Raw genomic sequence first — 16,804 nt, forward strand, 5'->3', positions numbered from 1 at the left:
GACGCCACAGTTTCTTATATTATTAAAAGTTTATTTTTACCAATGCTGAGCATTTAATAGATGAAGATGTCAAGATTATGTGAGGACGTTGGAGACTTATTACTCTCCAGTGATCTGAATTTTCTTTTCTCCCAGAGTGATATCACGGGCCATGAATGTGACTCATGATAAATATTGCCACACTGCACATGCCCCTCTGGGCACAGTGTGCACATTCTGAGACAGATATTGAGGAAGTCCTCTACCTAACATGGCTTCCTCTGCCGGCTCTATTCATCAAGTGCAGTCATCGCAGTTTCGCTGTCAGAGTTTTATTAACTGTAAAAGCATGATTCAGTAGAGCTACCTTCATAGATATGGTGTTTTCATGGTTTGTATTAAAGGAAAAAAAGAAAAGAAAAGAAATCGAATATAGATTAACTTCTTTGTAATGTTTTTATAGCTTTTTTTAAATTTGGTCTTTGATTATTCTTTATGATGTTTGGAGTAAATCGCATACGTTCTTGAGAAAATTCTGTTGTGAGTTTTCTTTTATTGAGAGAATCCAAAGTTCAAAGCTTAATTTAAATTTCTCCTCCCCAGCTTTAATCTGGTGACCATCTATTTCTCGTTGTGGCCATATGCGAGTTTTGTTTATTAACTAGGATCCCCATTCACTGTGCCCTGAAGCCCAGATAGTCTTATAGGGGTCTATATCTTAAAACATACACACGCCAAAAAAATACTTGATTATTTGAATTTTTTATTTTACCATATCAGACTGACAGACACACTGACCCGTCACAGGTGCTAATGTCCGTCACTCCAACAACATGCATAGAATCAATTCCTGTTTGGCAATTTGTCTTCAAAATAAAAATACAATGTTTATTTTGTTGCTGCAATGCTTTATACTGTGCTGAATTACAGAGCTTTTATTTTATAAATGTTGTGAACTTGGCTCTGAAGATCTTCTCAGTTGCTTAACAGGCAGAAAACTTTGTTCCACCAGGTAGGATGAACAAAGTTTTCTAACTTGACTCTTTTTATGAAAAGCCCTGCCCACCACATCCAGCTCACATTGAAAAGTGAAAGTATATTGTAGAACTGGACTAATGACAAGGAATAATTCTGAAGTAGCTCCAGAGCCTAAACACAGGACAAGCAAACAGTCCATTCCAAAGATGAAATGAGCTAACAAATAGACAGCCTAAATACCAACTGAGATGTTGTCAAATCTACTAATAAAGTCAAAAAGATTTAACCATTACCTGGACAGTTGTCAAAAATACAAATCTGTTCACTATGAGACCATCAAACAAGGCAAACTCACATTGGTCATGTAGACAGTCCAAACTTAAAAAGATGAGGCCTCCACCATGTGTTCAGCCAGGTCTCTTTCAGAGAGGAGTCAGCCAGGTGAGCTGACTTCCTGTTTAGCCACAGGAGGAAGTAGTAGGCAAGGGAAGGGAAGGAGGGGAACAAATCAGTTAGTTAGTTGGTTAGTTGGTTAGTTAGTTAGTTAGTTAACTGTCAGAGCTGCGCACCTTAACTACGTCATCACGACAACTTTCAAATTAAAGTGATTTTTTAATTTTCATTTTACAGGCGATGGAAGACAGCTTCTAGATGCTTTCTACTGGGGTTAGATGTTCTTGGTTTATATGATGCCAAAAAATTACAACAAAATAACTCATGTCCAAGGATGGTTTAGAGTAGATAGATAGATAGATAGATAGATAGAGTATATTTTACTACATAATGACTATAAACTAATAATCTCAATAATAAAAAAGTATTTTATATTATGTGGCATCTGTGAAATTAGGCAGCACTTCAACAGACTCAAAAGAGAAATACTTACACAATATAAACAATAATAAAGAGTTATTCGGTTTCTTTGTGAATCCCATTACTAACATCGTTAGGATGTGTACCAACATGGGCAGATGTCTGTTTATGATCCCAACAGAAAATGTCTTGTGCTGTCTAACATTCAAATAGACGGTGAAGTCTCAACTTCACCGCGACCTGCGGATGCGTGATAAAAGCCTTAACTCTCAACTCTAAAATGACTGTAACAAGGACTGATCAGTCGTTGGAATTGATTGCCAACCCCATCAACCCTGAAGATATATGGTGGTGATTCTGCTCTGTGGGCCGATATTTAGTGCTCCATAAAATGAGGGTTCACACAACACCATTTGTGCGCGTAGTGGATGTAAATTAATCCTCAATCATTTTTGTAGTGCTTTGTTTATATTTCATTGTATTGTTTTGGCTGTAAAATCATGTTTGCTCTTGTAATTATGGGAGAAGAATAATGAGTTGTGAAATTTAAACAGACATTCACCAGCAACAGCCCTGTGACTTATTTTAGCTCCAACCCTGCTGGTAAGAAGCAGTACTTTTAGTTTGGAAAGTACAATATATCGCAACGCAGAAATTATGTGCTTTCCCATAGCAGCAATTCTAATAAATGAATTCATTCATACTATGTTGTCAGTCTTCAGTCGCAGCGTAATAAACAGATTCGCTTTTGGAGCAGTTGTGTGTGAGAAATACATAATTGTATTTTTAAGAAGTAGATGAGATTTGAATATGCTGTGTAAATCATATAAATCATGTCAGGAGTGTGTGTGTGTGTGTGTGTGTGTGTGTGTGTGTGTGTGTGTGTGTGTGTGTGTGTGTGTGTGTGTGTGTGTGTGTGTGTGTGTGTGTGTGTGTGTGTGTGTACTTTTCAATATGCAGCACGGCGCTGGAACCAACTGCCTGATTGTCTCGTGAATGCTCCATCCATTGCAGTTTTTAAAACCAGAAAACCTTTTTAATCATAAGTGCCTTTAACTAAACTATTTTACAAGGCCATATCAAAATTGTATTTTATTCTATTTTTATTTTATTATTATACACATTTCTATCAATTTTATCTGTATTATTTTACTTAATTTGCATGCAGATTCATCCTTTTTTATTTCCTTTTCCTCTGTAATTCTACTATTTTTGATCTCTATTATTTTGCTTGAAAGTTGTTTGAAACTCTGCTCTTTGGATTGATTTCTTTTAATTGTGCCTCTGTGTTGTTTTAATGTCATTGTACGGCACCTTGAATCTACCTCTGTGTGTGAAAGGTGCTTTACAAATGAAACTGCCTTGCCTAACAGCAGTGGGAGTTGCAGCTCTTTCTCCAGCACATAAGGCTTAAGCTTATCTCTGTTACACATAGACCAAACTGTGAAGTAAATCAGTTTCTATTAGACTTAAATGTGAGAATCATGTGTTTTCAAATGTCTGTTGGTGTGGCCCTAAGGATTTTTTTAAGCATTTGTGCATTGTGTTAAAATGTCAATTTAATGACCCCTGACTAACTTGAATTATTTACTATTTTTAAATGGACTTTTCTAAACTGAAACAAATTAACTTAATGAAAATAATCCCTTTTTTTCTTTTTCTGAAGTGGAAAAGACCACGGAGCATTAAAAGATAAGGTTGGTAATATTCTCTAAATGTCAGCAAAATCCATGAAAAGGCCAAATCCAATGATATCATTTATTCCTCTGTGCCACAGAGCTCAAGTGTTGTCCGAAGACGATTGAAAACACTGCAATAACCAGCAGGGGGACCTGTTTATTACCACAAACATAGTCAGAGTTTATTGTAGTTATTTAGTCCTGACTCCCACACAATGTTGGAGGGCCATAGTCTCCAACAAATGCATCATATGCTTAGTTTACATCAAACTAAAAATATAGAGGAAATCCCAGTGCCCATATGTAGAAAATAAAGTTTGTGACAGGACTTACTGCAATCTTTATAATGAAGGTAGAAAATGACCAAAACATGCTATAAAAATAAGATTATGTTTTCTGAATGACATATATATGTTTGTATCACACATGCATTTTATTTGTAGCGATCTGACCAATGTATTTTGTTTGAATAAACAATTATTAAATCAGGGACCATTTCCTGCTTGTATGTAACCCCTTTCTGCAGTTGGCTTTTATTTTTATTGCTTATCTTTTTCCTCCATCATTTTTCCTCTCTCTCATTCCTGCTTTGTTTCCCCCCTTACTGATGCCAATAGACTTCTGCCAATCTGGCATGCCTGATAATTTCTGATTTGGCCCAGAGTAACAGAATATCAAAGTGCCATTGTCACCGGGATGTCTGCGCTGCAGGGAAACCACCTCACAGGGAGAAACCAATCCTGTGATGTTTAAGAGACCTTCTTTAAGAGACCTTCTTTAGGAGACCTTCTTGAAGGAGAAGTAATTGACATTTTTCAAAGCTTATTCTTTTTCTGCTGTTAGATAGCATCTCCCTCTGATCTGGAAAAAAAAAATGCCATCCCCTCCCACGGGCCAGATGGTAAACAAAAAATCACAAATGCTGCACACAACAACAAACAGATGACACGTCTGAGAGACCAAAGAAGCATCTACAAATTATTCATGCTTTCTGTTTTAAATCATCATCAGTCATTGTTGAAGTGATTATTAAGCAGCGGTGGATGGGAGAGAGGGATGAAGGCAGAAAACATAAAGGATTGGAACGAAAAAGACAGAAGGGAAAAGATGACAGAGTTCAGTGGAAGCATGTGGGTTGATAATGAATGTAATCTGCATTTAGATGAAATCAGGCTATGTGGTCATCTTTCATTCCTAACTCTGATATACAGTAGTGGTGTTTGAAGAGACGCTTTGAGCTAGAGATGGACAGACCGACACATCAGCACGGCACACTTACTTAGCTTTGTTGTAAAATGTTGCAACAACTAACTAACAACACATTGTTGCAACTGTATGATGTTAGCCATAGATAGCTCGCAACATAACGATGTAGTTTATATTTGCGTGTGGACTTTTTCCTATTCTCACACACCTTTTAAAAAACACTTGCACAAGGGAGTTGTTTCTCTCCACAGTCGCCAAGGTGTTTGTTCATCGAGGGAACTGTTGGGTTTCTGTATAATTTTAATGTCTTGACCTAAACATGTAAATTGCCTTGAGATAATGTATGTTATGATTGGCAAATAAAATTGAATTGAATATGCCTGTCTTACTTGATCCCTTTTCCCCGCTTGTTGTTGTTGTTATACAAACACTGGAAAGTAGTGTCATGGTGTTGTTTAAAAGCTCTAAACACATAAATACAACACATTTTGTTGACAGCATCCATGTTTTTCCCACATTACAACTTCCAAGCACATGAAATGGGACCTTCTGTGGAGCACGTGAACTCACAGGAGGCAGACTTGCCTACAGGGGGCTTTCTTTGCATAAGTGTGGTGTTGGTTGGTATTTTTTGGTTGAGAAAGGATGACATTAGCAACTTTTTTCACCGACTTTTCCAAATTGCTGTCCCAACTTGAGATGGACTTCATGTAAATCTTCCCACTCAGGAACTAATTTTAAATATTTCGACACCACATGAACATTCCAGCAACTTGGCAGCCATCTATTCAAAGACCCCTGACAGTGCGGATTGGCTCTCACGTCATCCTTATCCGCACGTATGATAGACTCATCCACCCATCGCCCACATAATGGAATCATTTTCTCCACCATCCCCTGCATGAACATTCCAAAAATAAAATAGCATCCACTGAGCCAGAATTTCGGCGACTCTGCCTCGCCTCAACGATGCGCTCGGCTGCGCTGACTCAGCGGTTTCTCCCAAAAAGAAAGCAAATTGTCCCCTGATGACTCGTCTAGTTGGATTATTTCACCCCCCCAAACCCATCTGCTATTAATTAGAAATGTTCATTTTTATGACCCTTCCCACCCGACTTGGGATCCATCAATACCAGACAGTTGTTTCTGCCTGACAAGAGCAGGCTCCAACAATGTCACTGGTACAGTCAATGTGTGTGTTGATAGAAAATACTAATAATTAAGTGTCTTGTATTTCAATTCATTTCTTTCTTCGCTTTATTTTGGCATCAAAAACTTCCCATACACGCCCCAACACTGCCGTGCGCTTCTCAAGCCGTCCACTGGGCGTCGCTGCTGCCTCCCTCTCTTATTTCCATCCACGCGGCCGCTTGCCAGCTGCCGCGCGGTCACGTGACACATCTGTCAGGGGACAGCATGGCGGACATGCATGTGGAGCCTCAAAACAAATCGCATCGACTGTCCAGCTAACGCGACAGAAACACGCACAGAGCGCGACGAGGCCGGAGCCGGCGGTGGCCGAACCGACAGCAGCATGGAGGAGGACAACAAACTCCAGTTCCCGTCTCTCCCCGCGACCAAGGAGGAGCTGCTGGTGAGTGTGTGTTAGCCGACATGTCCACCGAGGCTAACCCGAGCTAACCTCCGGCACTGCACCTCCTCGGTCCGCCTGAGGAAACACGCCCGCCCCAGTGAGCGGTGTGTGTTTAACTGGGTGCAGCGCGTCCATGTGGACCAGCGCAGCACCGGTGTGTTTCTGTCTTTAGTCCACGTCTGTTCCCTGAGGAAACACTGGGTAGCTTAGCCTCTGACACCACTGTTAGCCACGTATGTACACAGAGTTCACTGGGGCTCGGTCCTCCCGCTGCTTTGTGGCGGTTCAATCTCCAGGTTGTGTCGCATCAACAAATAAAGTGTCCATCTTTAACCCCACTGTGTGTTTCCCCTCTCCCAGGACTGGGCTTATCCAATGAGACGAGAGATGCAGGTATGTAAGAGCAGACTGTTGACAGCAGAATGTCTGTTTGTTGGGGGGGAGGATTCCCAGGGCTCAGTCCCCTCACATATGAAAACAGCCCCTGATTAGTACCTGTGTCTCAGTTATCACACTGCACTGGTGGAATTCACTTATAGGCTAATGTACGAGTTAATTGTTGTTGACTTTAACCATAATGTGCAGCTCTAATCCAGAGAATAGGTTGTATATAAATCTGAGAACCTGATATTTACCAACACGGCTTACATGTGAAATGTCCTAATAACATTAGTCCCTCCCTGATACTGAGTCTGATACCTGGACTTTAATACATTATATATACATAATGTATTAATGTAGTACCAACGCTGTATGGAAGTAAAGATTGCTATAATAATTGGATGGTCTAATACTTGTGTTTAAATTGGAAACACCCCTCCAAACTGAAGTCTTGCATGTAGTGCACGACACCGTTTCACTTGTGGGTCCTTCCATCGTGAAACATTACCAAATTGCTGACATTTTATCCAGCTCTGGCTAATGTGTTACTACTGGGAATTACTTCTTCTTCACCACTCTGAAAACAATACTTGTGGCAGAGCAGTGCAACTGCTGTTTTGGAGCAGCGAAGAACAGGTGATTTCTCAAAAGAATATTGCAGATTTATCTTGGTGAAACTTGGTGAGCAACTTTATTCTTGTATCTGAACACCTAGTTCCTGTGGACTGAAAATCATTGATTTTGAATAGAGTTTGGACAGATTCTTGTATTGGCTACTTAAATTACCTCTACAATGGACACTAGTCAAGACATTAGGGTCTGACTAATGTGGATGTTTGGAGGCCAATATTAAGGAGTAGCGATGCCAATAAATTGGCCAAAATAAATATATTTTGAAAAAAATTGGCAATGATTTCTAATAAATCATTATCAAACCATTGTCTAAAAGAAATTTAACAGAAGCTTTATATTTTACAGTTTAAGCATCTAGAAATAAAACAAAAAAAGTAATACAATAAAACATCTAGAATTTGAATTCGTGTAAATGTGCAATGTCATCAATGCACATCTCTTCTGCCTTGTTTATTCTGTAAAATACAACTTTTCAAATTGGTGCATATTGACAAACACAGATACCAATAATATGTCTGTTAATGGCTCATATCTGCACATTTTTACTGGCCATCTTGGGCTAGGCAATAGAGCAATATCAATAATAATTCGCAATATAATTTTCATCAATAGCAATATGACAAAGTCCAATATATATGTATATATGTATATATTTCTTATACATAGTAAATGCAAATCTGTCGCTTTTCTAGTCCTGATGACCACTCAAAGTGCTTTACAGTACAGTTTTATATTCACCCATTCACACACACATGCATTCAGTGCATCTATGTGCAGCACTTTCTCTATGAGAAGGTGCAATTTGGGGTTCAGTAACTTGCCCAAGGACACTTCGGCATGTGGACCAGGTCATAGTGCAAGCACAGCTAAGACATAATGTTTGTCTTTGTCATTGCATGCTCATAAAAAAAGACTTTAAACCCACAACCTTTACTCAGGAGCAAGACTCAGTCTTTAACTTGACATACCACATACTAACTTGACATAATGTGACATTTATCATGAAAAGTATTGATATCGGCTGATGTGTAAACTTCTATCTTCCAGCCCCGCGTGCAACAAATAGATCAGTCTGGCTCTAAAGACATCATGTCCATAGAGAGGTTAACTGTCTCGCCCTGGGTGAACTCATGTATTTGGGGTTGAGGGATCCTTCTCAACGTCAGTTATGTCACTGCCTGTGTTAATTTGCTGCCCTGCTCTGTCTTCAATTTACAGGAGATCTTACCAGGGCTGTTTTTAGGTCCCTACTCTGCTGCAATGAAAAGCAAGGTAAGTTCTCCAGGAGACCGACACAGAGAAACATTTTCTGCTCGTATACTTTTTGATCCTCTTGTTACTTATCTGCTTTCTCTTTGCGCAGCTGCCAATTCTCGAGAGACAGGGCATAACGCATGTTGTGTGTGTCCGCCAAGACATAGAAGCCAATTTTATCAAACCTAATTTCCCTCATACATTTAGGTTAGTATATTTTTCATGTGACTGCATATGTGTGACATGTTGAAAGTGAGTTTATTTGTTCAAGTCCTTCCTTGCTAACCCATAAACTAAATGTTGTTGTGTTGCATCTTTGCAGATACCTTGTATTAGATATTGCTGACAATCCAGTGGAAAATATAATCAGATTTTTCCCAACGGTGAGTTAACAAAGCAGCCTTTATATTTCCTTCTTCGCTTGCTGAAATGAGATGTCCGGCAATTTCATTTCTCTCCTTCATTTTCTTCCTCACAGACTAAGGAATTTATCGATAGCTGCTTAGCAACAGGAGGTAGGAATGCATGCAGTGTCCTTTTACTTACTCAGATTGTCAAGTAGAAAAGAAGAGTTGTCAACCATCTCTCTTCTTTCTCTTCTAGGAAAGGTACTGGTTCATGGTAATGCAGGGATATCAAGAAGGTGACTTTGCTTTGCTTTCACATTCTCACATGATTTCATATTGTAATTTCTCAACATGCACTTAGCCCATTGTGTAGTGAATTTCCATGACATATGGCTGCTAAAGGTTTCTAATCTATCCTTGGATATTGTATTTTTAATTCACTTAATTATATTCTCAGATTAGAACAAACTATAGCTTTGAATGTGACACTGTCCTTTATTCCTTGTTTGATTTAGTGCCGCCTTAGTGATTGCATACCTTATGGAAACCTTTGGGATGAAATACAGGTAGGTTTTTTGTGTTTTTTTTCTTAGTTTTACATCATTTGAAAACTTGTCCAACTTTTAAATTTTCTTTTGTACCATATAAGAGAAATTGTATGATAGAATGCAGGTATCAGAAATATATACTGCATTTTAATTGTTAGATCATTTAGTTTTTTTTAGAAGCATTCTTCTACAATTTAGAGCTAAAACACACTGGTTTAGAGTGATGATACTCAGTGTTTCAGAGACTGTGGGTGTAACTTTGTCCTGTTCACTTTGAAGGGATGCATTCAGCCACGTCCAGGAGAGGAGGTTCTGCATCAACCCCAATGTGGGCTTTGTGCATCAGCTACAGGTGAGGCTTGACCCCCCACACAGGTGTTAACTGGTACTCAACACAATATACTGTCAAGAACGCTGGTTTTGTTTCTATATATAATGACTGCAGCAAAATGTTCTGCTTGAAGACTTTTGCATCCTTTTTTAGACATAGATTTGATCAATTAATTAAAAAATTTAAAGAAAAAAAACAATAATGATTTTCAGGCACTATGTCATCCATTAATGTCCGTCTAACAGACATATACATGATGAAGTATGAAGAAGAGGGTCTTTATACATCCCTTCACATCTTACTTATAAAGAAAAGTGTGTCATATGGGATCTTAACAATATTGCAGCAGATAATTTGCATGTTTAAAAAGATGGAGAGTGTGTGTTTAAAACAAGGCTTAGTCCGGTGACCTGTTCTCTTTCAGTATGAATACTAATTCTGAATAATGGTCTTCTGGTGTGACCCTGTAGAAATAATTTCCCCATCTTCAGTACGCACACACCCATCACTCAGCAGGAGACATTTAGCAGTGAACATATTCATTTGATTTGTAAGCAACATGAGGATGAGTTTTCTTTAGCAGTCGCATGACAAGCATGTGTTTAGGGTTGGTGAAGGCACATTGCTTATCAGTACCAAGGGTAAAAGTCATCATATCCTAATGAATGTGTGTGTGTTGTGTTTCTGTGTGTATTATATGATATTGTATTGTAATATAAAATGTTATAGTTGTTCTTATTACATCATATCATATTGTATGTTATATTTGTCCTGCCACAGTTTGAGGGAGGAAAATATGAGCAAGAACATGTTTACACACCATAGAAGGTTTCTAACAAAGTGTTTAAAATCTGTGGATACATTTTTTTCGTACACACACAATACACTGGCATGAAGGGTAATGTTGACATTTTCTGCTATCAGCCATGAGAATCTCCAGGTTGAACATTTAATTGAAGGCAAATCTTCCGTCAGCCTGAAAAACCGGTTCAGAGAACATAACATCACATTACTAACAACATGCTCTGTGCTGCTGACTGTGCTTTTCTGCAACCGATGCTAACTCCGTACAGCCGTAATAAGTGTTTGTTTCCTAGGAGTATGAAGCGATCTACTCAGCCAAATTGACCATTAAGATGATGTCACCGATGCAGTTGGGCAGGTCCTTCTCTTTACAAGCTGGGATGCCAGGTTTGTACACAGTGTGCGCAGTCCTGCACCATCAGCAAATTCATACTTACTTCTGCACCTTTTAATATCATGAATGTTTCTATTTAGGTGGCTCAGACTTATATTCCAGTTGCAGCTCCCATGAATTGACTCACAATTTCCCTGATCTGTTGTATGCTAATGATTTCACCGAGCTCAGACTGTGAAGTATTCAGGGTTTGACACATAATTAGATCCAGAAGGGCTTACGCTTATTTAGTCTGACTCACCAGATGTCTGATGACTTTCCTCTACCAATGTGATTTCATAGCAACGGCATAAAGTTAAGAACTAACATACAAGGACAGAAAAGAGAAAAAAGGATACATTTGAAAAAGAAGTCAGCACAAATCACAAGATATTTCCTAAACCGGATGATTCTCCCCTGCTGACACAGCGCTGTAGAGGCAGTAGGTCCGGCCTGTGATTTGCAAACTTGTTTTTGAACTCAACAAACTGTCTAATGATATGTGCTGTAGGTTAACTTCTTCTTTTTGTCCACATTTCTTCAACAGGAAGCCGTAAGCGCAGCCTGGAGGAAGACGAAGACTTTGGAGCAATGCAGGTCACAGCAGCACAGAACGGATGAGCTTTGCTTACATTTAGCCGTGTGGCGCAGTGCACTCGTTTCTTTTTTTTTTTTTACATTTTTAATGGGATTAAAAATGTAAATATTTGAACTTTTTCTAATGGGAAGGGAGGAGGGCGGGAGGGGAGGGGGACCACTCATGTCTGAGACGTGGAGTGCTGATGGGGACGGGCAAATTTGATAACAATTTTTTTTTTTTTTTTTTGAACTGTATGCACTGATGGGAGATTTTTTGTTTTATAGTATTTAAAGCATTTTGCATTTGCAGCGGGACAGTATTGCAATAATGCACTTTCGATACTTGAATTTGTGTAGACGACCAGAAGGGGGCAGTCGGCAAAAGGGAAAGTAGCCCGGATGTTGCCCAGTGGAGGACACGAGAAGAGGAAAAGCTAATGCCTTTATTTTGGGAGTGATAGGATTGTGGACTAATATCAGGCTTAATGTGAGATAGTAAAGAATTGAAAAATAACTCACTGCTTAATAAAAATAAGTCTGACAGAGTTCAACAGTGTTTTTATGTGTTATCTTAATGCTGTGCTTTTATTTATTTATTCCCTAAAGACACATTTTATATTGAAAAATGAGATGTTATTCTACATGCTGTTACAGTATTTCTTTAAACAAAGAGCTTTGGGGGGAGAATGGGTTTAACCATGAGGCTGAAGTTTGTTTCATTTTAAAACAATTTTGCAATGACGCCACTTAAATCCATCCATCGTCTTCCACTTATCCGGGCTCGGGTCGTGGAGGTAGTCTTCCAAGGAGGCTTTCCGATGTTCCTCTCCCTAGTTACGCTTTCCACCTCTTCCAGGGGGATTCTATGCCCGATGGGATATGGTATCCCTCCAATGAGTTCTGGGTGAGCCCCAGGGTCTTCAGATTTATTTTACAAAAAGAAATTCAGGTGAACAATACTGTAGATCAGAATATTTTATTTTGGCAATTACATACTTGGAAATAAATTACATAAAATATCTTCCCCTGTTCTCCAGAATAACAGCATAGTTATAAATCTTAACTACAAAAAGCTTAAATAAAGGTTTGCTTACAAAAATCATTGTTACCCATTTCTCATCTCTTCTGATTGGGAATATCAACCAGATACAAAACTGTAAAAACCTATTACTTCATTTCTATTGCCTCACAAAACTTTTGTTGTTCAGTTGATGCTTTATGTATTTGAACCTTCATAATTATCCAGTAACACAACTGTCAGAGAAAGAAAAGTCTTCTGTGCAGAGAGGACTGAAGAATGAAACTCAAGTAGAACCTGTTCTCTTAGGAAAAAGTTGCTGTTCTTTGGTGACTCGCCCTTTATGATCAATACAACAGAGATTGTTTGCTGAATCCTGATCCTTCAAGCATGTTTGGTTTTGTAGTGTTGTTGAGAAACTGTTGTAAACTCTTAATTCTTTTGTTCATCTGGTGCCTTCTTCCTGTCCCGAGCGCGTTAACTACCAGTTTCATGGTAGCCACAGATATTTGAAAGTTCTCTGTCATTTACTCAGCAGCGTAACACGAGAGGACATCACATTTACAGTAACTGGCAGATGATGAGGAAGATGATGTCAGGTTACCGTGGTTACCAAAGGGGCGCAGGATGATGTTGAACTGAGCAGAGAGGGCTTTAACATACATTCATGTATCTGCCAGTTCTTAAGACATTGTCAAGTTCTGATGTCGGTTTGTGTACAGGGCTTGAAGCAAAAAAAAAAAAAAGGTGACCATTTCCCCCCCCCCTAGTGCACTGCCCTATGTTTTCCTTTTTTTTTTTTTAAAGAAGACTAGTGACACTCTTAGCCTACATGAATATTTGCATTTCGCTCATTAACTGCCTGTTTTCCCTTCAAATTCTACATCTAATGGTCTCATACAGCTGCCAGGCGAGCTCACTGTGTCACACCCCCCATCCCCTTCGCAAATTCCTCCTTCAGATCTACACTGATCTCATCCGGGGCCTCTCTGCATGTCTGCCTGCAGGGCTCCTCTGTGGGGTCACTTCTGGCGCAGGCTCTGCTCTCAGGTCAGCTCCACTGTCAGGAGACGAAGTGCACGCAAAGAGGAGCCCTGCAGACAAGACCCCTTTCTCTAGAATCCTGCTTGGAGTAAATCAATCGCAAAAACATAGAACTTAAATCCCTGCATTTATAAAGATATGGTCCATTTCTCCCAAATTGTTCTCAAAGCTGCTGCTGTCCTCAGTCAGAGAATCGACACTGCATGTAGGTCTCCTCTGATGCGCCATAGCCAAACTTTTGGTAAAAAGCCACATTTTTGGGTGCACATTCCAATGTGATTTTGTAGCAATTCAGGTTTTTGCTGAGAAGAGTAAGAGTTGAAACTAACCTACAAGGAAGAGAAAAAAGAAAACGGATGAGTCTTTAAAAAAAGGTCAGCAGAAATCCCAAGATGTATCCTAAACTACCTTCATATGCATAACATTATTGAAATACACGGTTTTAAACATTAAAACGAGTGTAAAGAAGATGTCTTTATGTCAAGCTCACACAGGTCTACTCACAGTTTGCCCAGCTGCTTCCCTCTGCAACCGTCACTAACGACTACCTCCTCCACCCGGCCTCTCTGCAAACAAAACCCCAACAGAGGTGGTTTTCATTATAAATACATGATTTCAACCAATTTTAAGATTAATAAATATGAATCAATGTAAAAAAAAACAAAACAGAACAGATTACAAATATAACCTTTAGAAAGAAATTATAGTTGCATCTATTATTAAAATATACACAAATTGTTGGGGTGTAATTTACCTTAGCACAGGAGTGGATGAATTTGTGTTCTGTGATCAATGTGGCCGTAGCAACAATCTGTCCCAGATTTGTGTCCTCCACCACAATCACAAAGTAGTCTCCCGTCTTCTTCATATGCTCAAACTTTTCTGGAATCAAAAAGACAACAATTTGTTTTTAATGGATCTAATATTGTATTTAAAGTCCGTACACTAGCTGCAGTTAATTCAAGTCTGATGCCCAGAAAGAGAGTTGACTTCAAAAAATGTGGGTGCACTTTGGGAGTTAAAATATTTGAGTTGTGTGTTAATTGTAAACGTTCTGAACAAAGTAAATAGAAGGGCAGTATCTCACTTTATTCATACATCAAATAAGCATTATGTTAAGCAAACTCACTTGTGAATTGCTCGGGTGTGACATCGCCTGTCTGCGTGAGTTGAGATAAAACCTTGAAGAATCCTGAAGCACAAACACACAACAGTTGATGAAAGCAACTTTTTTAAGTTATATTTTAATTTATTACATTACTAAAATCTTTCATCTAAGCCACTTAGGAGAAAAAAAAGTGTCTTAATATTTGTATTATTCTCACTACAGGTTTATCTACAAAACAACAGAAACATGACATTAAAAAAGAAATACAGAGGAGGGTTGAGCAAGAATAATGTGGACTCTGTTATTTTGGGTTGATATATTGAGTTAGGGAGGATGAGTAAGGTGGTGTAGAGAGGAATCAGCTCTGAATAAACTTCAGGAAGAAAGACCAGGTGTTGTGGGATCAGATTGTCCTTTGGGGTTGCTCTAGGGCTAGTAAAATAATATATTAAATAAAAGTGGTCTGAAATATGTCCCCGGACTCACCTCTATTGAAGTCGGCCATACAGAGCGGCCTCAGCACCAGGCCTTCTCCGGGGCTGGACGGAGAGATGGGTGGAGAGAAGGACACGGTGTTGCAGCTCCAGTCGAGCTCCTTAAGCAGAGAGGGCTCAAAGAGCGGAGTCTCGTCCAGCAGCATTCCAAGACCTTGGCTTAAAAAAAAAAAACACACACAAAGGCAGGTGAGGGGAGGTAAGTTCCCACGCCGATAAAACAATGAAAGTATGACCCACTGAATAGAGTCTCATCTAAGATCAGCAGTATTGACCGTACCTACGTGTGTGCTTGAACTCACACAGGACTTTGATCAGACAAACACAATCTGACGTGCCTCCCTTTAATAGCTGTAAGAGCCTGCTGGCATTTAAACAGACACACACCCTTGTGAGATAATGAGGTGACACCTTAGTTTCTTGAGCTGGTTTTTTCTCTCTCTGATGATGATGATGATGATGATGATGTGGACCAGGATGTGTAATGTGAGAGGGGTGAAACCAACAGAGGGCCATTCATAGTGAAAAGTTATCACTGCTAAGTTGGATGAAGCTAGCAGATGTTTAAATAGTGGTTTCCATGGCAGCCAAACACTGCTGTCACCAACAACAAACAATGTGAGTAGATTATCACAGTTAAAATAAGTTTAGAAAGTGGTATTAGGACACCATGTTTCGCTACGGTAGCCCCAGTGGCCAAATAACTCATGAGCACTTCTCCACTAACGTTGTACGGACCGGTGTTTCAGCTAGCTAACGTCACATTAGCAGAGATTCGTTTACTGAAGTGACATCTGACTGAGTGTCCACACATATAACACACATGTACTTTACAAGCCCGTGTCACTTTTCCTCGTGTGTCCCGTCAAGCGGCCAAACAAACTACACAACCCAGCGGCTTCAACCCCACATGCACTGCCAGCGCTACTCCCGAGGGGGTTAGCCCATGCTAAGCAGCGAGCTAGCGATCTAGCTTGGGAGCTTACCGGTGACAGGAGCACAGGGAGGAGAGAGGCACGGCGCAGCGGGGCTCCCACAGACTGGAGGACGCACGATGACAGCCCGGTGAGCTGCTGGTTCTGAGTGAGGCTGGGCTACATGGTCGGGGGAACAGCGTGGGTGTTGCCTTCTGCTGCTGTTGCTGCTCACGCCTGACGTGGTGACGACGAGCGGTCGCATGCCTGACGTGGCAAAACATGCCGGACGTAAAGGTGCAGCCCAAAACAACGTCAGGGGCTCAGAAGAAATCCCGGGGAAGGAGGTTTTGATTATCAAAGATTAGTTAGCGATACACATCAAAGTCAGATTAGAGATCATAGACATGTATGAAGTTTTACTTAAACTGCACAAGCAGCCCAAAAACAACGAATATTTGCCTTTGACACAATCCAACACACAACCACGTCTCCATGACTTCAGAGGACATTACATTGACTTTACATTGATTTCTTTCACTTTCGCATAAGTTGTGATTTGCCTTAACCTAACCCGTACCCTAACAGTAATCTTAACCTAAACTTTACAGTAGCCTATCATTAAAACTTGTCTTCACTTTAAAGTGAATTATCTATCTAGTTACTTGCTTTGTGTCTCCATGTGGAAGTAGGTCCACATAATTTGACTGTATAAACAGATTTAGGT

The 16,804-nt window shown here is 39.7% G+C and overlaps 2 protein-coding genes across 2 annotated transcripts; one reads left to right on the forward strand and one right to left on the reverse strand.

The window, feature by feature from the left end:
* The first annotated feature begins 6,031 nt into the window (after positions 1–6,031).
* On the forward strand, positions 6,032–12,047 carry styx (serine/threonine/tyrosine interacting protein). The gene is made up of 11 exons (XM_035172689.2): positions 6,032–6,249; positions 6,610–6,642; positions 8,482–8,535; positions 8,627–8,724; positions 8,840–8,900; positions 8,996–9,032; positions 9,121–9,160; positions 9,380–9,430; positions 9,692–9,764; positions 10,841–10,934; positions 11,468–12,047. The coding sequence occupies exons 1-11, from the start codon at positions 6,085–6,087 to the stop codon at positions 11,539–11,541; spliced, it is 780 nt and encodes a 259-aa protein (XP_035028580.1). The 5' UTR covers positions 6,032–6,084; the 3' UTR covers positions 11,542–12,047.
* Positions 12,048–12,459: 412 nt separating this feature from the next.
* On the reverse strand, positions 12,460–16,753 carry gnpnat1 (glucosamine-phosphate N-acetyltransferase 1). Its single transcript, XM_035172811.2, has 6 exons — positions 16,150–16,753; positions 15,156–15,322; positions 14,691–14,753; positions 14,316–14,443; positions 14,066–14,127; positions 12,460–13,890 (listed from the first exon to the last, which is right to left on the reverse strand). Exons 1-6 carry the CDS (start codon positions 16,359–16,361, stop codon positions 13,743–13,745), a joined length of 780 nt encoding a protein of 259 aa, XP_035028702.2. The 5' UTR covers positions 16,362–16,753; the 3' UTR covers positions 12,460–13,742.
* Positions 16,754–16,804: the final 51 nt, after the last annotated feature.

The sequence above is a fragment of the Hippoglossus stenolepis genome, chromosome 1 (genome assembly GCF_022539355.2).
Source record: "Hippoglossus stenolepis isolate QCI-W04-F060 chromosome 1, HSTE1.2, whole genome shotgun sequence".
NCBI lineage: Eukaryota > Metazoa > Chordata > Actinopteri > Pleuronectiformes > Pleuronectidae > Hippoglossus > Hippoglossus stenolepis.

Bases quoted from the DNA above. Each gene is read 5' to 3' on its own strand.
- gnpnat1 (XM_035172811.2), bottom strand. From the start codon at position 16,361: ATGTTTTGCCACGTCAGGCATGCGACCGCTCGTCGTCACCACGTCAGG. The intron at 15,323-16,149 runs GTAAGCTCCCAA...TTTTTTTTTAAG, and splicing joins TCCCTGTGCTCCTGTCACCG to CCAAGGTCTTGGAATGCTGC. The intron at 14,754-15,155 runs GTGAGTCCGGGG...TTTGTGCTTCAG, and splicing joins TATGGCCGACTTCAATAGAG to GATTCTTCAAGGTTTTATCT.
- styx (XM_035172689.2), top strand. From the start codon at position 6,085: ATGTGGAGCCTCAAAACAAATCGCATCGACTGTCCAGCTAACGCGACA. The intron at 8,536-8,626 runs GTAAGTTCTCCA...CTCTTTGCGCAG, and splicing joins CTGCTGCAATGAAAAGCAAG to CTGCCAATTCTCGAGAGACA. The intron at 8,725-8,839 runs GTTAGTATATTT...GCATCTTTGCAG, and splicing joins AATTTCCCTCATACATTTAG to ATACCTTGTATTAGATATTG.